This window comes from Thalassophryne amazonica, chromosome 5 (genome assembly GCF_902500255.1).
Source record: "Thalassophryne amazonica chromosome 5, fThaAma1.1, whole genome shotgun sequence".
Classification (NCBI taxonomy): Eukaryota; Metazoa; Chordata; class Actinopteri; order Batrachoidiformes; family Batrachoididae; genus Thalassophryne; species Thalassophryne amazonica.
The window spans coordinates 53970707-53998131 of NC_047107.1; the positions used below are offsets into that span (position 1 = coordinate 53970707).

At 41.1% G+C, this 27425-nt stretch overlaps 1 protein-coding gene across 1 annotated transcript in view; it reads left to right on the forward strand.

Annotated features, from left to right (window-relative positions):
- The window catches only part of sart3 (spliceosome associated factor 3, U4/U6 recycling protein), a 55515-nt gene that overhangs the window by 21865 nt on the left and 6225 nt on the right, over positions 1 to 27425 (forward strand). The window contains 8 exon segments of the mRNA XM_034170280.1: positions 3310 to 3434; positions 5243 to 5398; positions 11931 to 12069; positions 16431 to 16538; positions 16607 to 16648; positions 16651 to 16665; positions 16668 to 16682; positions 16757 to 16815. Coding sequence (XP_034026171.1) covers positions 3310 to 3434; positions 5243 to 5398; positions 11931 to 12069; positions 16431 to 16538; positions 16607 to 16648; positions 16651 to 16665; positions 16668 to 16682; positions 16757 to 16815 — 659 coding nt within the window.

The following is a 27425-nucleotide window of genomic DNA, read 5'->3' on the forward strand; positions in this document are numbered from 1 at the left end:
TGCATGCTTCACCGATGTGAGCTATGTCCAGGAAATGAGGCACTTGTCTCTTTTCTAGAGGAACGGTTGGCTGTGGCAGGGCTTGAGGAAATTAGATTCAAGCAATGGGTTACCGTTGACAGAACAACTATTGTAGAGCATGTTCTTGATTGTCAGGCCTACACTGAGAAGTTGGCTTCCATGGTTGATAAACTAACCACCCATCACTTTATTGCTAAGAATCAGGGGGCTTTTCTGGAAAAGCTAAAAACTAACGTGGGGGAAGATGAATGCATCATTCTGCTTGACTTTGCTGAGAATTACTCGTTTGTAGTACAGGATGCAGCACAGGGTTACCACTGAGATAATTCCCAAGCAACCCTGCATCCCTTTACTGTGTACTACAAGATGAATGATTCCCTGCATTGTCGAAGCATATGTGTAATCAGCAATCACTTGCAACATGACACAATTGCAGTTCATTATTTCCTCACTCAGGTTGTGCCCCTGATCAAAACAGGTATCCCGACAAACTTTAAGCAAAGCATATTACTTCAGCGATGGGGCAGCCTCCCAATATAAAAATTTCAAGAACTTTTGCAACCTTCTCCATCACAAGGAAGACTTTGGCATGAAGCAGAATGGCATTTTTTGCCACTTCTCATGGAAAAAGTCCTTGCGATGGAATAGGGGGCACAATCAAGCGGGAGGCAGCCAGGCACAGTATGAAAGCAATTGCTTCGGGTCATATTCTTACTCCCCATGACTTATTTGAGTGGGCTCACGCAAATATCAAGAGGGTTGAGACAATTTTTGTTGAGAGTGAGGATGTTCAGAAGCACTCAAAGCAGCAGCTGAAGAGATTTGAGGGGGCTAAGAAAGTTCTGGGTACCAGGGATAACCACTGTTTCAGTGTAACTAGGAATGGTACCATTCTCGTCAAACGTTTGTAGGGTGAAGAGGAGGTTGGATTTGAGTGCGGTACCCCTATACCTGAGCCTCTAAAACTGTCATTATGTGGCCTGCTTGTATGATGGCCATTGGTGGTTGGCAAATATCATTGAGCAATCTCAAGAGAATGACGATGTCAAAGTTTCATTTATGCACCCAAATGGACCAGCCTCAAATTTCCACTGGCCTCGTAGGGTGGACGAATGCTGGGTACCTTTGACTCACATTCTCTTGATGGATGCTCCAGACACCACTGGACTTGGAAGGAACTATGTTTTATCTAGTCAAGAAGCTTCCAGAGTGCAGGCATGGTTTGACAGCCTGAAGTTGGCAACAGAGTAGAAGTCAATATTTACAGAGTAGCCTGGCAAAATTGTGGGCTTTTTTTGTACAGAACCAGAGGTACAAGGGTTGATTGTGAATAACAGAATGCATTAGGATGTTAAACATAATTAGTTAGTTCAAGGTTTACATATTTTATATTTTAAAAAAAAATGAAAAAGAGCTGTTGTACATGTATTATTTATGTATTTTAGGTAACTATGCACCATAACTCCTATGTATTGTGTACATTTATGTACATACGACTGTACATTAAAATATATGCAAAAAGTGGGATATACCCTGAAAAGAGGGCTTTAATTCTATGTGTAGGGGTGTTTGTTTTATATCAGTGGGTAATTTTCTAGCAGCACATATCAAGAGCTTTTAGATGATACAAAGTTTTTGAAAATCAGAAGATACCCACATGGTGAAAAAAGGGGTCCAAAAGTGCCCACACCGCAACCAAGGCTGAAAAGGGTTAACATTGCTCTGAAATAATACAGCATCAGTCTGGAGTTCACTTCCTTTGGAAGCCCTGGCATGTGCTTTCCAGAAAACTAAAAGCAAAGCACTATCTTCAATGGGTATGTGAGAAAATTGAGCCTATATTCGGCTGATTTTGCGTCAGTACCGTTCAAATTTCAATTTTCATCCCTGATCCTGTGTGGCCAGTGGAGGGTTAATGTTTGTAAAATCATTTTTTTTCTGAGAGTTTAAGACAGAGTTAATACATTCTGAAAAAATCAAATTGATATCTTGTTTAGTTTTTTGAGTTAGAGCCTCTTAAAAATGCTTACAAACCAATAACAAAGGGTTAACATTGCCATGCCCTATAAAATCGGAATGGGTGGAGATATTTAACTGGAACAAAGTGCAATCTTCATCTTACACCTCATACCACAAAATATAAAAAAACAGAGCAATTCTGAGACCATAAAACTGGAAGATGTTCGCAATTTGGCTCATTTCATATGGAATGACCCAGAAGTCAGAGTACCAGAGCAAGAAATTTAGCTGAGGAAGCTTTTGCGATTAGAAGCGAAAACGTCCTCGCGTCAAGCAACCCAGTCCAGACGAAGATTCAAGCTTCTCTACTATGGAAACCACCTGGACAACTGAGAGCCTACAAAGAAACTGTGCAGCACATTGTTTTGTTTCGTGTTAGATTCCCTTCAATGTTTTGCACATTTGAAGTTTTTTTTGTGTGTGTGTGTGCAAATAACAGCATCTCATAAAACCTCACTGTGTACAGATTTGAAATCAGTGTTGCTATTCGGCAGCCATCTCATCTGTGAAATTTTACACTAATTCATATAAAATGTCAGCCTTTATCATATATTGGTGGCATTTTTGGTCTAAACTCATATGCAGTCTGATCTCATTTGGGGACATTGATTCAACAACAAATGCAATTGGTACACTTTTGCTTTTAGGTTCATGTTTTGGAAGAAAATGGTCAGTTAACCAATTCCATTTATGCTTCGAAAGTTTCTGATTGGAATAATCACTCACTTCAACTGGCTGGCTCACTGTTTCCTCTATTCGACATACATTGCAGGGTGAAGGATGTGGCCATGCCTCCTGTACTGAGGCAGAACACACTTCTTGCACAGATCATGATCATATTGTTATTTAAAACAAAAAAATCTTCTATTTTTTTCAACCTGTGGCTTAAAAATCCAATCCGATCGGGTTTTGTGGTTTGTGACACATGTAGTCTTCTCACATTGATTGTCTTTCAGCTGATGCTGCTTTTTGTTTTGGGTTGTCACAGTGGATCCAGAACAAATCCACATTGTGATTTGGCACAGGTTTTACACTGGGTGCCCTTCCTGGTGAAATTCCAGTTTTACCTTGAGAAACACACATCCCCTGGTCTTCCTCAGACATCTCCCATCCAAATACTAACCATGACTTACTCTGATTAGCTTCTCAGATCTGACAGGATCAGGTGTACACAAAGCAGACTGGCTGTATCAACTCATATTGATGTAACTGGCTTTTTATAAAGATGTGAAAAAATTTAAATTGAGAGAACTGTTATCTTCTTTGTAGACATGGAGGGCTACCTATGCAGAGTATGAGAGTGGTCTGAACATGGGGTGCCTGAGACAGTCTCACATCAGTACAAAAAGGCTTTGCAGCAAAAGGAGAAGCGCAAAGCATTTGAAGAGGCACTGGTAACTTTATATTATGATTTTTATTTTGTATTAAGAACCATCCTCTATCAGTTATTCTCTAGCTAAATTACTGTATTTTCCAGACTGTAAGTTGCAGTATTTATTTTTTTTAACTATTTCAAGAGGTCACACTTCTGTGCATTCTCATGACTTTGGAAAAAAAGAAACCCAACATTAAACTGCCTTTTAAATAAACAAGGAGGGGGGACTTCGTAATGGGACTCTGTGACTTTCAGCATGCATTTAAATCATAGACTGTATATATACTGAACAAAGCCTGTGTAATTTCACCCATAGGTTTTCCATAGAGACCTGGAACAGCCGATACGAAGCTCGTGTCTGGGTGTCACATGTTGGCAGCAGAGGCCAGGCTGATTCACGATTAACTCATTAATGCATAAAGGATTGGAGTGTGCGTGGCTCAGTGTTTGACGAAAGAAGCCTGAACACGGCCCTCTCTTCGTGCCTGACCACTTAAGCTAACAGAAGGCAACTATCTATAGAGACCAAACCGGTTTTAGTACCATTCTGTAAGCATGTTTATTTCTGCTCTAAAGTTTGACATTTTAACACGGACTCTTATTGGAATGTGCTTTATTTTGGAGCCAGCCTCAAGTGGCCAGTCAAGGTACTGCAACTTTCTGTACATCCGCTAGGACTTTATGTGAGGCCATCGAAGTTTACAGTTTGGTTTAAAACCAGGTCAGGTCACAAGTCAAGCCTCCATTATACGAGCGATCATGATGGCGTCACTACTTTAAGCTTTTCCTCATATCTTTGGCAATCGTTGTGCTCCAGAGATCAAATACAATTAACAGTCATGCTCATTTCAAGGAAATATGAAAAAAGCTCTTTACCAAATAGCAAAATGACTTGCTAAATGACACCAATAGCTAATTAATTGGAGATCTGTTTCGGCATGATGCTCCACTGCACAGCAGAGACACAGAGCATGAACAATAACAGTTAAATATCATGAGGAGCTGGGTTTGCAGTGGAGTCACCTCTTTGTTGTACCACTGTCAGTCACTTTTGGAAATGTTCCACATACAAAGAACTCTACAACTGAAACTGAAAAGTCTGTGCGGTGTTAATGGGCTCAAATCATCTGATGTGTGTGTGAGATAATCCATCATCAATTATTAAATGATGAACTGGAATATTCCTGAATAGCAGACTCCATGCTGTGCACAGAGACTCAAATAAAATGCAGTCTTTTGTTTGAACATGATACAGAGGTGTTCCAAACAGGTTAATATATTAGCAGAAGCTGATCATCATCGATGTCTTCTAAAGAAGTGTGAAGAAGAAAAATGTTTTCTGTTCTTTTTAACTGGAAGACCACACTCTTGAATAAAAAGAGGGAGTATAATTTTTTTATTATTTTTGAAAGAAAACTTTATAGACTATGGAAAACAGCAAGGCCAGCTCTCTTAAGAGCCCTGTGCATAAAGTAAAGAAGAAAATTAATGGTGAGTTTTATTATCTTTTATAAATGTACTACAAAAGGGTTTTTGAACATTTAATTGCAGTGCATGTTTCTCCCATATGGTTGTCAGTTTACTCACATTTTCTCTCTGGTATATAAACATTAATTAGATTGTTAGCTGTGCTCCTTAACGCGTGTGTGCCTTATAAATAAATATTACGCAGATTAAATTAATTTTGCTTCTTGTCACATGAAGGGGTAAATATGACTTATACTCTGGTGCGACTTATCCTCTGGAAAATACAGTACATGTGTTTTAACTGCCTTTTTTCTGCATGCTAACACAGTATGGTGGCATGTTGCTGTTGTTTTGATGCAGTTGGCTGCTGAACCTCCAAAGCTGGCAGAATATCAGGCCTACATTGACTATGAGCTGAAGGAGGGTGACCCAGCACGTATCCAGATAACCTCTGAGAGAGCTCTGGCAGAGAACTGCCTCGTGCCAGATATGTGGGCAAAATACACCACCTATCTTGTGAGTATTATGTTGTGTTGGGAGTAGTATAGATTTTAATGGTTTCCCACTGGATAAATTCTGAACTTATTTTAAAAGGTGGCTTTTTGTTGGACTATGATTCAGCTGTCACCAATCCTGTTGGTCATATTTATGGACAAGATATCGAGGCGTAGTCGGGGGAAGGAGGGTTTTCAGTTTGGTGGGCTCAGGGTCTCATCACTGCTTTTTGCAGATGATGTGGTCCTGTTGGCTTCATCGGTCTGTGACCTCCAACACTCACTGGATCTGTTTTCAGCTGAGTGTGAATCGGCTGGGATGAGGATCAGCACCACCTCTAAATCTGAGGCCATGGTTCTCAGCAGGAACCTGATGGATTGCCTTCTCTGAGTAGGAAATGCGGTCTTGCCCCAAGTGGAGGAGTTCAAGTACCTCGGGGTCTTGTTCACGAGTGAGGGGACAATGGAGCATAAGATTGGCCGGAGAATTGGTGCAGCAGAGACGGTATTTACTGTACTGCACTGTTGTGATGAAAAGGGACCTGAGCCAAAAGGCAAAGCTCTTGATCTACTGGTCAGTCTTCATTCCTACTCTCACCTATGGTCATGAGGGTTGGGTCATGATCAAAAAAACTACATCATGGGTACAGGCGGCCGAAATAGGCTTCCTTAGGATGGTGGCTGGTGTCTCCCTTGGAGATAAGGTGAGTAGCTCTGTCATCCGTGGGGAGCTTGGAGTAGAGCCGCTGCTCCTTCGCATTGAAATGAGCCAGCTGAGGTGGTTCGGGCATCTGGTAAGGATGTCCCCAAGGCAGGGACATCCCTTCCCTTGGGAGGTGTTCCAGTTTTTTTCAGTTTCAGTTTATTTTCATTTATATAGCGCCAAATCACAACAGAGTTGCCTCAAGGCACTTCACACAAGTAAGGTCTAACCTTACTAACCCCCAGAGCAGCAGTGGTAAGGAAAAACTCCCTCTGAGGAAGAAACCTCAAGCAGACCAGACTCAAAGGGGTGACCCTCTGCTTGGGCCATGCTACAAACATAAATTACAGAACAATTCACAAAATGAATAAACAGGAAATGCAGTTGGTGCACAGGACAGGCGGGTCTCCAGCACAAATACCACATCCATCTCTGGATGGAGCCGCACCTTAAACAGAGAGAAAAAAACAGAATCAGGCATCAGAAAGACAAGAAATACTGTATAATTTGCCAGGATTAAACAACAAGAAAAACAGGAAATACTAAGGGGATTTAGGTAAAGTTGAGGCCGCGGCACACTGCGTTTCCTAATAAAAATGAATTAAAAGAGTAAAAAGCGTAAAACTATACTATGCCAGTATGCTAGCCATACGAAAGGGAGAATAAGTGTGTTAAGTCTGGACTTGAAAATCTCCACAGAATCTGACTGTTTTATTGACGCAGGGAGATCATTCCATAGAACAGGGGCACGGCAAGAGAAAGCTCTATGACCCGCAGACTTCTTATTCATCCTAGGGACACATAGTAGTCCTACACCCTGAGAACGCAAAGCCCGGGCCGGTACGTAGGGTTTAATTAGGTCAGCTAAAGAGGGAGGTGCCAGTCTGTGAACAATTTTATAGACTAGTAGCAGAATCTTAAAATCTGATCTCACTGGGACAGGAAGCCAGTGAAGGGATGCCAAAATGGGTGTAATGTGGTCGAACTTTCTGCTTCATGTCAAAAGTCTGGCTGCAGCATTTTGAACCAACTGGAGAGCCCTAATGCTGGACTGCGGTAAACCAGAAAATAGAATATTGCAGTAGTCCAGTCTAGAAGAAATAAACGCATGGATCAGGGTCTCAGCATCAGCCATAGACAGGATGGGACGAATCTTCGCTATATTTCACAGATGGAAGAAAGCAGTCCTGGTAATATTTCTAATGTGGAGGGCAAAGGACAATGTAGGATCAAAAATTACCCCAAGGTTCCTCACTTTGTCAGTGTGATGTATGACACCCGAGCCGAGGGTGAGCGTTAACTGGTCAAATTGATGCTGATGTCTCACTGGACCAAGAACCATCATTTCAGTCTTATCAGATTTTAAAAGTAGAAGTTTCTAGACATCCAACTTCTCACTGATGCAAGGCAGTCTTCTAAGAATTTTATGTGAATGAGATTACCAGCAGTTACCGGCATGTATAACTGAGTATCATCAGCATAGCAGTCAAAGGTAATCCAAAAACGCTGCGATGTGTGCCCAAGGTGTGCTATATAAAAGGAGAAAAGCAGGGGGCCTAAATCCCAGGTTACACATAGACGGTTTTGTCGGCAGGCAGTACGTAGACCAGGGGTAGGCAACCTGTTCACTGATTAACTGATTCCATCTGCTCAAAGTGATATTAATCAGTAAAATCACCTGGTGGAGTCAGTGGCTGCAAAGAAAACCTGCACCCTCATGGCTCTTTCTGGAACAGGTTGCCTACCCCTGACGTAGACCGAAGTTCGCGGTAGTTCCGGCTGTTTTCGCGGTGGAAAGGGGTGGAGCATTTCGCCGGCGTTTTGAGTGCCGTACTAGCCACAAATGCGCAGATAAAACGCTGCTAAATCCGCCGAATAAAGTGGCGTTTTGACGCTGTAGTATCCGGCACATGTCAGGCAACGGGGGTTAATATCCAGTTCTATCCTTTACAATCGCAGGTTAAGACGCGCGTGAGAACAGTGGTGTTCTGCTGCCGCTGATAATGCCCTGTGTGCCGCTGGATTTATCCAGGCAAATCCTGCGTTACTCCAGGAACTTTACATATAGGCACCGCCCCCAGAGTATAATAGGCTGAAGCAGCTGTCACTGCAGGGGGAGGGAGCTCATCTCTCAGCCTTTTATTCTCCTTTCCTTTTCCCCTCCTCAACGTGTTACTCGTCTCCACTACAGGGCTCTCCTCTGCTTCTGAACCAGACCTCTTGGTAGGTCCTTGCCGCTGCCAATTTTCTTTTAGGAGGCATACTGGAGCTTCTTTGCAAAAATATCTGGAGCTGGCCGCGAGTGAGAGGCCTGCATGCAGCGCGCTAGCGTTTTTATATTGACCGCCGCCTATCGGCCGTTTGGAACGCCGTTAACCAGGAGGTGGCATTTAGAACGACGTACTGTCGGCTAGCGCCGCTGTTTTGTCGGCCTCTGTCGCCAGTTAAAACGCTTTTGAGGATGCCGATGTGGGCTCTGTCGCCGTTTTACACGCCGTTGGTTAGGGATACAACGCCGGCCGCCAATTACGGCGGTGTAAACTGCGGCACTACAGGAAGGGTCAGGATGAAACGGCGATTAAAAAGTATCAAACGCCGTTGTTCGCATTGTCTCCGTCGTCACGCGAATTCTCCGGGAGCGCTCCTGGAATTATTCGACATGTTGAATAATTTTTTCGACGATTCGCGGTAAAGCCGGAACTAAGCCACGCCCCCTAGTGCCGGCGTTGACAACGACGTTTGATCCTTAAGACGGCCAAAAACTCTTCCGGGACGCTTCCGGGAGCTCTTACTGTCTATGTGTAAACGGGGCTTAAGATGGGCCCCTGTGGAATCCCACATTTCATGTCACTAAGGTTAGAGGTAGTGTTACTGTACAAAACACAGTTAGAATGACTGGTCATGTATGACGTCAACCATGCAAGGGCACTCCCAGTAATCCCAAAATGATTTTCCAGCCTATCAAGTAGAATATGATGATCCACGGTATCAAATGCAGTACTGAGATATAACAGCACCAGAACTGTAGTGGGTTCCGAATCCATTGCAAGCAGAAGATCATTTACCACTTTCGTGAGAGTTGTCTCTGTGGAATGATATTTTCTAAAAGCAGACTGTAGTGGCTCAAAGAGATTATTCTCAGTAAGATAGTCCATGAGTTGCCGTGACACCACTTTTTCCAGAATTTTAGAGCAAAACGATAGATTTGATATCGGCCGATAGTTTTTCAATACACTAGGGTCAAGATTAGGTTTCTTAAGTAATAGTTTAATCACTGCAGATTTGAAACATTTAGGAACAGATCCAGAAGTTAAAGAAAGTTTCATAATTTCCAGCACAGTCGGTCCAAGAGTGGACCACAGGTCCTTAAACAGTTTTGTTGGCATAGGATCAAATAAACAGGTTGTGCTTTTTGTTGATGTTACGAGTTTCGTCAGCATGTCTAGTGCGATACTATCAAATTCTGTAAATCTAGGTAATGCTTCAGTAATGGTACCCACCTCAATAGCAGAGTGTAGTGGCTGGGTTAAGGTATGCTGGGATATGCTCAACCTAATATCTTCTATTTTCTTCTCAAAATAATCCAGGAAATCCTGTGCTGTAAAAGGAGTGCGAGCTACAGGTGGTTGTCCATGAATAAGTGTTGCCACCGTGTCGAACAAGAACTTTGAGTTATGCTTCTTTTTGTTGATCAAATAAGAGTAATTGTCCGCTTCATAGCCAGTAATGCATGCTTATAGTCTAAGATAGCATCATGCCACGCAAGGTGGAATACTTCTAATTTTGAACTACGCCATTTCCGTTCTAGACCTCTAGCCTTATGCTTGAGGTCACGCAGGTAATCATTGAACCAAGGTGACAGTGTTTTGGGGGAGTGCGGTTTAACACAGGTGGCACAGTCATGTCAAGTGTAGTTTTGAGCACTGAGTTTAAACTATCCACAAGACTGTCTACTGATTGGGTATTTGCTAAATGTGAAGCTAAGACATGAGGCAGTCTAGCTTCGAGTTCAGTCTTAGTTGAGGAGTTGATGCATCGCCGTAGTGATATATAAGGTTGTTGTTTCACTAAACACGGCAGGGAAACTGTAAACTTAATAAGTGAGTGATTAGAGACCACTGATGTAAGAGGCATGATGTCAATATTCATGACAGCAATACCACGTGCGAGAACTCAAGCCAGGGTATTTCCATTAATGTGCGTCGAGTCCCAAATGATTGCCGAAATCCTAATGCATCCACAATTTCCATAAATGATTTGCAGAGGGGATCAGAAGGCTTATTTATATGAACGTTAAAGTTACCAATGATCAGAATATTTGCAGTAGTTGACAAGTTAGAGAGAACGCACCAAATTCATCAGAATATGGGCCAGGAGGTGACAAAGTAATACGACTGATTTTTATTCTTCTGACCTTGGCAATGCATAATATCCTGAGCAGAGCGGACAATCAGATGCTCAAACGAGTTATATTTGTGACCCCCAACAGCTAATAAGCTAAACCTAGATTTATAAATAAGAGCAACACCCCCGCCTTGCTTCGCATCACGAGGGACATGACTAAATATATATATGCCGGTGGGCAGGCCTCATTTAAGGGGAGGACAGCTGTAGGTTTAACCAGGTTTCACATAACCCAATCATATCTAAGTGATGATCAATAATTAGATCATTAATCAACAGTGATTTTGAGGATAGTGATCTTATGTTAATGAGACCCAGACTAAGAACCTCAGTGGGATGGACAGTTGAACTGTTTGGGTTTAGGGGTGGTTCCAGAGTAGCATATATAAGATGCCTAGAAGTAGGTTTAGGTTTGAGACATTCCACGCACATTGTAAGTAGCAGACACTTTGATATTGTTGGAACAACCACTGGGCCATCCTCAATTTCAACATCATCCAATGTAGTAATGGGTATTAAGTTTGCAAAGCATATCCCTCTGTGATTTTTAAGTGTTAAGTTTGCAAAGCATATCCCTCTATGATTTTTATGGACGCTTCTATGGAAGCAGGCCACAGTCTCAACTTGTTGAATTTCCCTCCCTGGCAGATAAACTGCACTATCACCATAGTAAATTTTCTGCACTAATTTCCCCGCTAAGATAATGGATTCCACACCCAGATTTGTCATAAGCCTTGCAGGGTCTCTAATCACCTGCTCCGTGGCCTGTTGTAAATTCCTAATGTTACCTTCCCTGTAGAGCTCTATCTATGTCCGCAGACAAGATGGCAGTGAACATAGATACATCAATCTGGGAGTAGACCCCGGGGAAGACCCAGGACTAGTTGGAGAGATTATATCTCCACACTGGCCTGGGAACACCTCGGGATCCCCCAGTCAGACGTGGTTAATGTGACCTGGGAAAGGGAAGCCTGGAGTCCCCTGTTGGAGCTGTTGCCCCCCACCACCCTTGACTAATTTAAAAAATCTTAATATGACAAAATGTAACTAGAGCACTGCGCTCATAGAGTGCACAGCTCTGCCAACACTAGTTTCTGATTCCACAAATTTCTACCTTGGAAAAAATTTTCAAGGTCAAAGTCCTGTTAGAAGGTCAAAGTCCTGTTAGAAGTGGCTTGTCATAAGCTAAATTCGATGTGATCAAATGTCAGGAGTACCACCAGAGGGAGCCCATATCACAGTTTGAGAACTATGGCCACAGAGAATTGGTGTGAAGTCTAAATGAATTGTTTAAACTCCACAATGGGGGCAGCAGCCACCAGGGTTTTAGAATTTATTTACTCAGGGAATGAGAGCTACACAAGTGTGAATAAAGGCTGAGCTGTTACTGAATGTATTGGAAATAAAATAAATAAATAAATAAATTTTGTTGTTCTGGCCTCCATAGGATCGTCAGCTAAAGATCAAAGACTTGGTTCTCTCCACTCACGAACGTGCTGTCAGAAACTGTCCATGGACCATGGGCCTGTGGAAGAGTTACCTGTTAGCCCTTGAGAGACACCAGACAGATCATCAGACTGTCTCTGGTATGTGTTGGACAGCAGAATGACACAGAGATGGTGAATTTTCAGAAACTGTCCCAGGCCTTCTACACCATTCCAATGACTGGCAGTATAAACCTTTTCGCTTGCTGCCTTTGAATGTGCTAATATCATATTTTTCTTTGTATCGTATCATATCATATCATATCATAGTTTTTTATCAACACAAACAGGGCAGCGTGGTGGTTTAGTGGTTAGCACTATTGCAGCACAGCGGGAAGGTCCTGGGTTTAGATCTGACCTGTTCCTTTCTGTGTGGAGTTTGCATGGTCTTCCAAAGTTTGGTGCATTCTCTCCGGGTGCTCCAGCTTCCAAAGACATGCATGTTAGATGAGTTGGAATCTCTTAAATAGAATGTGTGTGTGAATTTGTTTGTCGATGTACTGTAGTGTTCAGAATAATAGTAGTACTGTGTGACTAAAAAGATTAATCCAGGTTTTGAGTATATTTCTTATTGTTTCATGGGAAACAAGGTACCAGTAGATTCAGTAGATTCTCACAAATCCAACAAGACCAAGCATTCATGATATGCACACTCTTAAGGCTATGAAATTGGGCTATTAGTAAAAAAAGTAGAAAAGGGGGTGTTCACAATAATAGTAGCATCTGCTGTTGCAGGGCTGTGAAAACTCCGCAGATACGCGGGATTCCGCGGATTTCATCATAGGGAGGGGGGATGGGGTGTTAGTGTTGTACTCTTTAATCGTGATCGTTACTGAGTTTTTAAAATGCTTATCGCAAAGCGTGCTTTTTTACGACATCATGCAAGTTTTATAAGTCTGCGGACACTGATCTGTGTGTTACAGATACTAATCAGTTTCCTCAGATCCACGGAGTTTCGAGGAGAATAAAAGCCACTCAAAGCCTGGCTGTCGTAAAGCGGGACTGGTTGGTTGCTGCGGTGACACTGTGTGGGTCCTGTGCGGAGCTTAGCTAAAAGTAGCATGTGCACATCGCAAACTTTTAGAACTTTCAAGTTTTTAAAAGAAGAACTTTGCAGCATGTCTGTGTCATGGAGCGACATCAGACAGAGCGAAGATGGCGAGGAAGACGGTTTGAAAAAGTCTGATAAGGACAAGAATCCGTAGAATTGTTTCTGGCTTCATGAACACACCTGAAAGATAAATGGGAAAAGCGAACTGGTAAGAATTTTTTTCTCTCTCTGGAAAATAAACATTGTGCTGTTCCAACAGAATTTCAGAAAAGATTATGTGCCTTTTTTCCCTTTCATTAATCTAGACTTTCTTTCATTGAAAAAAAAAAGACATTGTGGCTTCAAATGAATTTAGGCTACATGAATTTATGCAACAATGTAAATTAGTTTTTATTAATGTAGACTTTTTTCATGGGGAAAAAGACATTGTGGCTTTGAGTGGATTTACAGGAATTTACACAAGAATGTGTGGCTTTTTATTATAAGGTGTTTTATTGATATTTTACCCTGATTTTTAAAATATTCTACAAGCTTTAGCTGTGGTTTTTGAAATACTTTAATAGTCTTTTCAGTCTTCTTGAATTTCATGTAGTTTAATTGTTCTGAGTTAATGCATAATTTGGTTCACAATTAAAAGGAAAATCATACTAGGTCCTACTTCCACATCATATTCTGTTATTTCAACATGATCATTGACGGTTCAAATGAAAGGTTGAATCTGGGATCATTTAAATATGCACTAAGTTTTTTTTTTTAGATTTGTTCTTCCAGGAGATGTTGAAAATGTATCAGTAGATGAAAATTTAATTTGGTTTCTGGGGCCCCACAAGGCCCTACACCCCAGCTCCTTGGGGGGGTGCGCCCCCCAGACCCCCTGCAAATTTTCCTCAGATTTCACAATTTTCATTTCACAGCCCTGCTGTTGACGCTACAAACTCAAAACTATTATGTTCAAACTGCTTTTTTAGCAATCCTGTGAATCACTAAACTAGTATTTAGTTGTATAACCACAGTTTTTCATGATTTCTTCACATCTGCGAGGCATTAATTTTGTTGGTTTGGAACCAAGATTTTGCTCGTTTACTAGTGTGCTTGGGGTCATTGTCTTGTTGAAACACCCATTTCAAGGGCATGTCCTCTTCAGCATAAGGCATCATGACCCCTTCAAGTATTTTGACATATCCAAACTGATCCATGATACCTGGTTTGTGATATATAGACCCAACACCATAGTAGAAGAAACATGCCCATATCATGATGCTTGCACCACCATGCTTCACTGTCTTCACTGTGAACTGTGGCTTGAATTCAGAGTTTGGGGGTCGTCTCACAAACTGTGTGCAGCCCTTGGACCCAAAAAGAACAATTTTACTCTCATCAGTCCACAAAATATTCCTTCATTTCTCTTTAGGCCAGTTGATGTGTTCTTTGGCAAATTGTAACCTCTTCTGCACATGTCTTTTATTTAACAGAGGGACTTTGCGGGGGATTCTGGCAAATAAATTAGCTTCACACAGGCGTCTTCTAACTGTCACAGCACTTACAGGTAACTCCAGACTATCTTTGATCATCCTGGAGCTGATCAGTGGGTGAGCCTTTGCCATTCTGGTTATTTTGATAATTTGATGGTTGTTTTCCATTTTCCTTCCACGCGGTCTCTGGTTTTTGTCCATTTTAAAGCATTGGAGATCATTGTAGATGAACAGCCTATAATTTTTTGCACCTGCGTTTAAGTTTTCCCCTCTCCAATCAACTTTTTAATCAAACTACGCTGTTCTTCTGAACAATGCCTTGAACGTCCCATTTTCCTTAGGCTTTCAAAGAGAAAAGCATGTTCAACAGGTGCTGGCTTCATCCTTAAATAGGGGACACCTGATTCACACCTGTTTGTTCTACAAAATTGACGAACTCACTGACTGAATGCCACACTACTATTATTGTGAACACCCCCTTTTCTACTTTTTTTTTTAGTAATAACCCAATTTCATAGCCTTAAGAGTGTGCATATCATGAATGCTTGGTCTTGTTGGATTTGTGAGAATCTACTGGTACCTTGTTTCCCATGTAACAGTAAGAAATATACTCAAAACCTAGATTAATCTATTTAGTCACATAGCACTACTATTATTCTGAACACTACTGTACGTGTTGGCCCTCTGATAGACTGGTGTCCTCTCCAGTGTGTACCCACCTCTTGCACAATGACTGTTTCGTCCCCCCCAGGACCCTTCACAGCACTAGGTTCAATCTAAATACTGTCCCGTGCCCTACCACTTTTTCCATTCCCTACATTTTACACAGCTACCTTTTACACTGACAAAAATATAATGCAACACTTTTGTTTTTGCTCCCATTTTTATGAGCTGAACTCAAAAGATCTAAAACATTTTCTTTAATGTAACATTGAGAGACTAATATTTTTGGAGAAACTACAGATATTAGCTAACAATACTAACTGGTTTTCTGACATCCCCCCCCCCCCCCCCCCCCCCCCCAGACCACCCCAATAAAGCAAAACTGCACATTTCAGAGTGGCCTACTGTGGCAAACCTAAGGCACACCTACACCTGTAATAATCACGCTGTCTAATCAGCCTCTTGATATGTTACACGTGAGGTGGGATGGATTATCTCGGTAAAGAAGTACTTACTACCACAAATTTAGACAGATTTGTGAACAATATTTGAAATAGGTCTTTTGTGTATATAGAAAATGTTTTATATCTTTGAGTCCAGCCCATGAAAAATGGGAGCAAAAACAAAGTGCTGCATTTATATTTTTGTTCAATGTAATAATGTAATTCAAAATGTACATATATTGTTACTTTTTTGTTAGAAATTTGTTTTACAGGGTATGAGTGACGCAAACATGATAAGTAGTTGGGAGTGAAATGCACAATTATTTAAAGATTTTTCACACACATACACTTATCCCTGGAAAAATTTCAGTAATTTGCATGAAGATTCTTTGGGAGGCTGCCTACAGACAAAAAAAAAAAAAACCTCATTGTCCTTGAATCATTCTTGGGGGCCCCAAAGCTCCCCCCCCCCCAATCAGGTAAAAATTGCCTTCACTGATTTCTTGAAAACCTTTCAGTCAATTTTTCTGGAATTTGGTACAGACATTTCTTGAGTCACCATCTGGTCATGGGTAAGATGACTTTCTGATTGAATCCCTGCAGCCCCTCAGGGTCCCCAAAAGGGCCAAAATCACATTTGCACACCCTTGTAATTTATAGCTGAAAACCTGCTCAGTTAGTTTTTTCCTTAATTCTGCAGATCGATTTCTTAAATCATTGTCTACCTACACAAAGATTTTCATTGACCTTGAATCATTAATGGTCCAAGTTACTCTTTCTTTGTCTAAATGACTTCAAAGTCTCTTGACCTGTTTTGCTTTTTCCCTCTGACAGATATTTTTGAAAAGGCATTGAATGCAGGTTTCATTCAAGCCACAGATTACGTGGATATCTGGCAGGCGTACCTTGATTACCTGAGGAGACGTGTAGATTTTACTAAAGGTAAGATCACTTTGTGTAATACCAGTTTGTGTATTTAAAATCATGCTAATTGTTTGTGTGCTTTGCAGAATCAAGCAAAGAGTTAGAGGAGCTACGAGCAGCCTTCTCTCGTCTCTAGACTACATGAAACAGATGTTGAAGAAAGTACTGAATTCTTAGACTTATTAATATTTTTTTTATGGTCTACTGTGTCTTTCAGTGTGTTTATGCCTCTGTAGGGTTTGGTGAAAGTGGAGATCCTTCCTGTATTATAATGCAGATCTGGGCAAGGATAGAGGTAAGCATTGTTACTACAGCATCCTTATCACAATTGTGATTAACCCTCTGCAGTCCAGGGTATAATTGGCCATTTTTGACTACTTTTGGTTTCGCCTTTATAATTTACCTTTAAAAAGTGTTTACTTTGCCTTGTTTGGTGTCATTTTTTAGCACAGCCTCACCTGTGTGACTTTACAGTTTTTCTTTCATTCTGACATACTGTATCAACACAATGGACCTAAATTCACACAGAAAAATACAATCTGAGTAGAAAAGCTTTTTTTGACTGTAGAACCCTCAAACATGTTTTAAAAAAACATTTTTATGACTTAAAATGTAAATATAAATTGTAAATTTAAAAATATATGTACAAATGTAGCAAACAACAAAGTTATATAGAACTATTTACATTAAATGCAGGAAATGCTTCAGGCAATTCATTTTTTATGAAACAATCTGATGTCACAATAAGATTTAGAATGTAAATATAAATTGTAAATTTCAAAAACATGTACAAATGTAGTGCAGGAAATGCTAATGCTAATCTATTTACCAAACAATGAGATGTCAAAATAAGATGCAATACAAATTATTTGTGCCACTCAAAAAAAACAAAACAAAAAAAACAATCCTATCCAACACAAGACATAGGGGCACATCATAGACCTGACACTTCAGGGTGTGTCACCCCTTCGGTTGTCCACCTGGAGGCAGCTTTGGCACCTCAGTCTGCCTTTGGTGGCTTTGTGGCCAGGATCTGTGCCTGTAGCAGTTAGCACAGGAATATGCTGTGCTAACTGCTACAGTTAGCACAGCAGTAGGACAAGATTGCTCTTGCTTGCCTCTACTGGTGGTTGGCTCTCACTGCGGTATTGTATCACTTCCTGTTCCGGAGCACAGCGGTGTTTTTCTGTATCTGTTAGCTGTTTAATCTGCGCAGTTAGATTGATCTAGTTATCTAGATTACGATTTGTTTCCCAGTGTAATCTTTACGTGCCTTAACTAAAGCACTCCTCTGCTGAATCACCTCTAATTATTTACACATTATTCACTTGCGTGTTTTTTGGAATCCGCTAGCTTAGCGTAGCTACTAGCTCTTAGCCGATTTAGCATGGCGGCTTCTCCTGTCTCTCCCGCACTTTTCTGCTCTGCGTGTGAAATTTTAGTTATTCCTCGGCCTCCCTTTAGCAGTAACGGTACTTGTAATAAGTGTAGCTTATTCGTAGCTTTGGAGGCCAGGCTGGGCGAATTGGAGACTCGGCTCTGCACCGTGGAAAATTCTACAGCTAGCCAGGCCCCTGTAGTCGGTGCGGACCAAGGTAGCTTAGCCGCCGTTAGTTACCCCCTGGCAGATCCCGAGCAGCCGGGAAAGCAGGCTGACTGGGTGACTGTGAGGAGGAAGCGTAGCCCTAAACAGAAGCCCCGTGTACACCGCCAACCCGTTCACATCTCTAACCGTTTTCCCCACTCGACGACACACCCGCCGAGGATCAAACTCTGGTTATTGGCGACTCTGTTTTGTGAAATGTGAAGTTAGCGACACCAGCAACCATAGTCAGTTGTCTTCCGGGGGCCAGAGCAGGCGACATTGAAGGAAATTTGAAACTGCTGGCTAAGGCTAAGCGTAAATTTGGTAAGATTGTAATTCACGTCGGCAGTAATGACACCCGGTTACGCCAATCGGAGGTCACTAAAATTAACATTAAATCGGTGTGTAACTTTGCAAAAACAATGTCGGACTCTGTAGTTTTCTCTGGGCCCCTCCCCAATCAGACCGGGAGTGACATGTTTAGCCGCATGTTCTCCTTGATTGCTGGCTGTCTGAGTGCTGTCCAAAAAATGAGGGTGGGCTTCATAGATATTGGCAAAGCTTCTGGGGAAAACCTGGTCTTCTTAGGAGAGACGGCATCCATCCACTTTGGATGGAGCAGCTCTCATTTCTAGAAATCTGGCCAATTTTCTTAATCCTCCAAACCGTGACTATCCAGGGTTGGGACCAGGAAGCAGAGTTGTAGTCTTACACACCTCTCTGCAGCTTCTCTCCCCCTGCCATCCCCTCATTACCCCATCCCCGTAGAGACGGTGCCTGCTCCCAGACTACCAATAACCAGCAAAATCTATTTAAGCATAAAATTCAAAAGAAAAAATAATATAGCACCTTCAACGGCACCACAGACTAAACAGTAAATGTGGTCTATTAAACATTAGGTCTCTCTCTTCTAAGTCCCTGTTGGTAAATGATATAATAATTGATCAACATATTGATTTATTCTGCCTTACAGAAACCTGGTACAGCAGGATGAATATGTAGTTTAAATGAGTCAACACCCCCGAGTCACACTAACTGTCAGAATGCTCGTAGCACGGGCCGGGGCGGAGGATTAGCAGCAATCTTCCATTCCAGCTTATTAATTAATCAAAAACCCAGACAGAGCTTTAATTCATTTGAAAGCTTGACTCTTAGTCTTGTCCATCCAAATTGGAAGTCCCAAAAACCAGTTTTATTGTTATTATCTATCGTCCACCTGGTCGTTACTGTGAGTTTCTCTGTGAATTTTCAGACCTTTTGTCTAACTTGGTGCTTAGCTCAGATAAGATAATTATAGTGGGCGATTTTAACATCCACACAGATGCTGAGAATGACAGCCTCAACACTGCATTTAATCTATTATTAGACTCTATTGGCTTTGCTCAAAAAGTAAATGAGTCCACCCACCACTTTAATCATATCTTAGATCTGTTCTGACTTATGGTATGGAATAGAAGACTTAACAGTATTCCCTGAAAACTCCCTTCTGTCTGATCATTCTTAATAACATTTACATTTACCTCTGATGGACTACCCAGCAGTGGGGAATAAGTTTCATTACACTAGAAGTCTTTCAGAAAGTGCTGTAACTAGGTTTAAGGATATGATTCCTTCTTTATGTTCTCTAATGCCATATACCAACACAGTGCAGAGTAGCTACCTAAACTCTGTAAGTGAGATAGAGTATCTTGTCAATAGTTTTACATCCTCATTGAAGACAACTTTGGATGCTGTAGCTCCTCTAAAAAGAGAGCTTTAAATCAGAAGTGCCTGACTCCGTGGTATAACTCACAAACTCGTAGCTTAAAGCAGATAACCCGTAAGTTGGAGAGGAAATGGCGTCTCACTAATTTAGAAGATCTTCACTTAGCCTGAAAAAGATCTGTTGCTCTATAAAAAAGCCCTCCGTAAAGCTAGGACATCTTTCTACTCATCACTAATTGAAGAAAATAAGAACACCCCAGGTTTCTTTTCAGCACTGTAGCCAGGCCTGACAAAGAGTCAGAGCTCTATTGAGCTGAGTATTCCATTAACTTTAACTAGTAATGACTTCATGACTTTCTTTGCTAACAAAATTTTAACTATTAGAGAAAAAATTACTCATAACCATCCCAAAGACGTATCGTTATCTTTGGCTGCTTTCAGTGATGCCGGTATTTGGTTAGACTCTTTCTCTCCGATTGTTCTGTCTGAGTTATTTTCATTAGTTACTTCATCCAAACCATCAACATGTTTATTAGACCCCATTCCTACCAGGCTGCTCAAGGAAGCCCTACCATTATTTAATGCTTCGATCTTAAATATGATCAATCTATCTTTGTTAGTTGGCTATGTACCACAGGCTTTTAAGGTGGCAGTAATTAAACCATTACTTAAAAAAGCCATCACTTGACCCAGCTATCTTAGCTAATTATAGGCCAATCTCCAACCTTCCTTTTCTCTCAAAAATTCTTGAAAGGGTAGTTGTAAAACAGCTACTGATCATCTGCAGAGGAATGGTCTATTTGAAGAGTTTCAGTCAGGTTTTAGAATTCATCATAGTACAGAAACAGCATTAGTGAAGGTTACAAATGATCTTCTTATGGCCTCAGACAGTGGACTCATCTCTGTGCTTGTTCTGTTAGACCTCAGTGCTGCTTTTGATACTGTTGACCATAAAATTTTATTACAGAGATTAGAGCATGCCATAGGTATTAAAGGCACTGCGCTGCGGTGGTTTGAATCATATTGTCTAATAGATTACAATTTGTTCATGTAAATGGGGAATCTTCTTCACAGACTAAAGTTAATTATGGAGTTCCACAAGGTTCTGTGCTAGGACAATTTTATTCACTTTATACATGCTTCCCTTAGGCAGTATTATTAGACGGTATTGCTTAAATTTTCATTGTTACACAGATGATACCCAGCTTTATCTATCCATGAAGCCAGAGGACACACACCAATTAGCTAAACTGCAGGATTGTCTTACAGACATAAAGACATGGATGACCTCTAATTTCCTGCTTTTAAACTCAGATAAAACTGAAGTTATTGTACTTGGCCCCACAAATCTTAGAAACATGGTGTCTAACCAGATCCTTACTCTGGATGGCATTACCCTGACCTCTAGTAATACTGTGAGAAATCTTGGAGTAATTTTTGATCAGAATATGTCATTCAAAGCGCATATTAAACAAATATGTAGGACTGCTTTTTTGCATTTACGCAATATCTCTAAAATCAGAAAGGTCTTGTCTCAGAGTGATACTGAAAAACTAATTCATGCATTTATTTCCTCTAGGCTGGACTATTGTAATTCATTATTATCAGGTTGTCCTAAAAGTTCCCTAAAAAGCCTTCAGTTAATTCAAAATGCTGCAGCTAGAGTACTGACGGGGACTAGAAGGAGAGAGCATATCTCACCCATATTGGCCTCTCTTCATTGGCTTCCTGTTAATTCTAGAATAGAATTTAAAATTCTTCTTCTTACTTATAAGGTTTTGAATAATCAGGTCCCATCTTATCTTAGGGACCTCGTAGTACCATATCACCCCAATAGAGCGCTTCGCTCTCAGACTGCAGGCTTACTTGTAGTTCCTAGGGTTTGTAAGAGTAGAATGGGAGGCAGAGCCTTCAGCTTTCAGGCTCCTCTCCTGTGGAACCAGCTCCCAATTCAGATCAGGGAGACAGACACCCTCTCTACTTTTAAGATTAGGCTTAAAACTTTCCTTTTGCTAAAGCTTATAGTTAGGGCTGGATCAGGTGACCCTGAACCATCCCTTAGTTATGCTGCTATAGACGTAGACTGCTGGGGGGGTTCCCATGATGCACTGTTTCTTTCTCTTTTTGCTCTGTATGCACCACTCTGCATTTAATCATTAGTGATCGATCTCTGCTCCCCTCCACAGCATGTCTTTTTCCTAGTTCTCCTCCCTCAGCCCAACCAGTCCCAGCAGAAGACTGCCCCTCCCTGAGCCTGGTTCTGCTGGAGGTTTCTTCCTGTTAAAAGGGAGTTTTCCTTCCCACTCTAGCCAAGTGCTTGCTCACAGGGGGTCGTTTTGACCGTTGGGGTTTTACATAATTATTGTATGGCCTTGCCTTACAATATAAAGCACCTTGGGGCAACTGTTTGTTGTGATTTGGCGCTATATAAAAAAATTGATTGAATTGATTGATTGAATATGATTCTGGCTCCTGCTGTGGGGTCACCTGTCTTGCCCTTGCCATAAAGCTGACACACCAGCTCCACCATAATGTCTTTGTGTGTCATGGGCTGCACTTGCTTGATACGGCTTATCTCACAGTGCAAGATGAATGCATTTGTGGTTGCAATGTCAAGGAAGTGTAGCAACACAGTCCTGTACCAGCGAGCAGCTTTTCTATGGGTGAAGTACTGAATGAGCTGGTCGGACAGGTCGATTACACCCATGTTTTTATTATAGGTCACGACTGGGGTAGGACAGGGAATGTCTTTCACAGTCTTGCGTCCATCCTTTCCATCCTTCACCCTTCTCTGTACCGTCTCACCTGAAAATGCAGGATGGATGATGGAGCACAGACACTCGTCCTGTGTGTCCATCCACTTTACAAACACCAGAGGACCCGCTCTGATCCATCTCACAGATCCTCTTCCATACTTTTTGTTGAGAGCATTTGCCCTCCCACTGGGGCATCCTCTTCTGTTCTCCCTGTAGGTGCTACATGCTCCCAACTTCATTTTGGCCAGGTCTACGAACAATAGGGTTATGACAAATCTCAAATTTATTAGCCTGGGGTTATAAATGATGAACTTTTACTTAAAACTCACAAAAATGACTTTGGTTTTGCCAGGCCTTGAAAAAACCTCCCGCACCTAAGACAGTTTCATATTTCACATTAAAACACCTAGCGGCTCAAACACTCTTTATTATAACATGTCAGTTTTACATACAGTACACATGAGGAATACATGAAATGAGTACATATAGCATTTGTCATGTTTTTAATAGTGTTTCAGATTTGTGTATTAGTGTTAATAAATTTGCTGCTAAGATATTTGTCTGTTTTGCAAGTAGAACAAACCTCCTCCATCAACCTTGCAGTTCTCTCAGCTACTATGAGTAGAGAAGCATTTCACAGCTTTGGGACACTTAAGTTTGGATATTGCTAACAGCAGGTCTTCATAATCCGTCTCTGAATAGTGTTGGTTATAAAACCAGGCCCACGACCATGTAGTTGCAATGAAATCGCAAGTTACCCTCAGCTGTTCTCGCCACTTTGCAAGAAGGAAAAATGCAATAAGTGCTAAAATTCCTCGTGAGTTCCACCTGGCACTGTGAAGTGATGGCAGCTTGTGCCATTTGATGTGAGGCCATTTTTCCTCCATTTTGTAAAACTTGTATGCTTCACAAAGCTCAAAAAGGAATTTAAAATGTCTCCAGCCAAGGTTCTCATATTCTGGTATCACTTTTGTGCCCATGTGTGCATTTTGCAAATCATCATACTGTTCCAAAATCTCATCAATAAACTCGTAGTTAATGTTAGGTGACCATGACCGTATAGGAAAAAAGAAGTCCAACACATGTCGCAGAACAAGATCAAGAATGTGGTGTTGGCAGCCGATGTATTGAGGTTCATCGAATCCCTTGTGTCAAAATGTTCTCTGAAGCCTGGCTACAACACAATTTTTGTGACCAGTATTGACTGCTGTTGTGTCAGATATGATCATCTGAATACTGTTCCATGTATTGTACTCATCAAGCAGATCCTATCTTGGTATATAGATGTCTGCAGTGGTTCTACTGTCACAAGCCAAAATGCCAAGTTGTAATGTTCTTCTGTCATTTTTCAAGTACACAACTTGGTACTCCTTATTGTCAATTTTCTTACCATCAAAATGCAAACAAAATTTCTCTTCAGAGATCAGTTCCATGAGGCGGTTCTTAACTTGTTCTGCATCTCTGATTGTTCGACGCCAGACAACAGACTGTGATGGTGTTGGGACACTAACTCCATCTTCAGCCAGACTTTGAAGCACCTGTGACGCTTTTCTGGTTGACTAAGAGTGTTTAGACACCAGTTTGGCTGCAGACTTTGTTGAGTGGCATGTTCATGTTTATCTATAAATGGACTGCATTTATATAAATGGTAAATGGACTGCATTTATATAGCGCTTTTCCATCTACATCAGACGCTCAAAGCACTTTACAATTATGCCTCACATTCACCCCAATGTCAGGGTGCTGCCATACAAGGCGCTCACTACACATCGGGAGCAATAGGGGATTAAAGGCCTTGCCCAAGGGCCCTTAGTGATTTTCCAGTCAGGTGGGGATTTGAAACCATGATCTTCTGGACTCAAGCCCAACACCTTAACCACTAGACCATCACCTCCCCCATCATCTATTTTACCTTTATTTTTTATTTCTTTTTATTATTGTTTAATAATATATTTTAGCAATATTTATTTGTATATATTTTCTTGTTATTTCTTGATACTTGTTAATTCTTTTCTTGTTACGTTATTTTTAAATAGTATTGTGTAAACTCGTGTATTTTTAAAAGTGATGTGGTGCTAGGTGCGGGAGTTTTTTTCATGATCCAATGAAATAAACTTCAAAAAAGTGATCTATGGGTAAAAGCTCATCAAATGCAACATCAGGAAAATGAAAGTTTTGAAAAAGGTTTTGTAGTTATAACCCTAACGAACAGTTTGCGACTTGAATAAAAATTATCCATGTAAATATGTTACCCAGTACGAAGAAAGGATTGCTGAATCAGATTCATGACCACATCATAAGACAGCCCATGCTCTCTAGTGGTCACAGTCTTGCCAGTGCAGATGGTAAATGTGATTGTGTAGCCACTGCTTGACTCAGACAACACAAAACGTCTCATGCCCCTTTTAGTTGGCTTGTCCTTCGTATATTGTGTCATTCCAGCTTTGCCTTTGTCACCACTATTCTTTCATCCACTGCCAGCTCCCTACTCAGGTGGTAATAAACTTGGCAGGCACTGAGGATCTCATCAAAGCAGTTTGTCATCGCCCAGTGTTCCCTTTTTTCTGTTATTATTTTTTTTTTTTATCGTCATCTGGATCACTGATATGGATGTTCCAAAATATGGATCTAAACCTGCCTCTTGTCATTACTTTAGCTGGAAGGGGCACAGAGAAAATATGATTCTGTTTCCATTAGTCCTGGAGACTTGGCAGACTCCAGTGTCATGTACATCAGAAGCCCAAAAAATTTGTACAGATTTTCTATCTCAATATCAGTCCATTTGTATGTCTTCTCTAATTCCTTGTTTTTTTAACAGCATTTTTGTTGGTCTTGGTGCATATTATCCGGACTGTGTCAGTGGCAAAAACAATAGAAAATGGTCTTTTAGACTTTGGGGGGAAAGTGTCTACCTGGATTCCTGGAGTTCTCTGTGGCTGGAACCTGCTTACTGCTGGGGCAGTATTGGCATCCTCCTCTGTGTTCCAGGTGTCAGAGATGGGGCATGGCTCTGCTGCCTCAGCCAGTGGAGATCTGGATCTGGAAGCAGAGGCGTGCAGTCTGATCCTCTGTACAGATGTCTGTGTACACGTTGATGGATCCACCTGCTCTGGTTGTTCGTCCAGAACAGTCGAGGGATCATCCACTTCATCATCAGAATCCTCACTGTCTGGTTCAGACTGTGTGTTAGTGCTGTCTAATCAGCATCTTGATAGGTGGGATGGATTACCTCGGCAAAGGAGAAGTGCTCATTAACACAGGTTTAGACAGATTTGTGAACAATATTTGAGAGAAATAGGTCTTTTGTGTATATAGAAAATGTTTTAGATCTTTGAGTTCAACTCATGAAAAATGGGAGCAAAAACAAGTGTTGCACTTAATTAGCAGTGCTAGCTAATATCTGTAGTTTCTCCAAAAATATTAGCCCTATCAATGTTCCGTTTTGCCGCCATTCATCCTTGACCCAAAATACATAAGCATGCCAAACTGCAGATGTCAGCTGTCCCCAGTCGCACGCACGCAGAGCCTTTTGTTTTTTTCTGCATTCTGCTGCAAGCAGGTGCTTTTAATTTTTACACATGCACAAACAGATACGGTGGTGGAAGACATCACAAGCAATGATCTTTTCACTCATGGTAACGACAACATGACGCTTAGCTAACTAATTAAACCAATTGAACTACAAAAAATAATAAATCAATAACACTAACAACACTGTTAAACTAACATGAACCATAATAACATTTAAAATCCCCCAAACCCCAAACTCCCATGGTGCATTGCAGCACAATGCCCATTGTTTACGTATGAGTCACACATCACATCACAGACACAACACATCACAGCTCTCCTGTTTAGATCATGAACACAGCCGTCTGACATCGTCACTTGCTATCACTTTCTAACGCTTTGTGGTCACACTTCTCCAAAACTGGACGAACTTGTGTGGCTTTCTCTGCGAGACTCGCCAGCTCCTGGCATACTATCCATGGCAGGGAACACCCCTTCTAGTGAGAAATGTTTTTCAGTGGTGAGATAGTCATATTCTTGAAACTTCCATGCTTTTCCATAATGACAGATATGGACATAACACATATGAAAGTAACAGTAAGGAAACACTAAAAATAGTTACAAAATAAAGTAGACTAGCCAGGCACTGCTCAGCGAAAATTGGCACTGCTACTGGAACTTCGTTGATCTGTTTAAAAAAAAAAAAAAAAGATGATGATAGCAGGAGGTGGTAATGGTAGAAAAATATTTTATTTCCACATATGCTTACATCCACTTCAGAGATTGTGCATTGTGTAATTTGTGAGATATTTCATATAGGAAGTGGGTGTCTACCATGACAAAAAAAAAACCCCACCCCATGCAAAAAAGAAAACTGCAATATATACTGTAATTTTAACATCTTTCGAAATATTAGAATGTAATTGTTTTGACTTCATGATTAGCTTTGATGAACCCTGCATTGAACACAACATTCAAGTTTATGATATATAATGCTCCTGACTTGGTATTACTTGTTTTAGAGAAGTCACAAAAGGTACATAAGTACTGATATTATTACAGTGATCATGCAATTACACATGTAATTTCAAGTCACAGCATGGCAAGTTGTAGTAAATCAAGTGTCATGGCCAAGCCAAAAACAAGATCTCAGGCTAAAGAATTTGATGCTGATAAGGATTTTCCTCCCTCCAGATATTTCCAGCCACCCACCAAACTGGAATTCTCCTTTCCTTTTTGGCGTAGCTTTTTCTGCCTTCACTAAATTGTTTGTGAAGACTTTCAACCCGCCTCTGGATAGTGCTTAGAGATACACAGTACACAGTGTCATGGTAGTACTTAGCATAGATC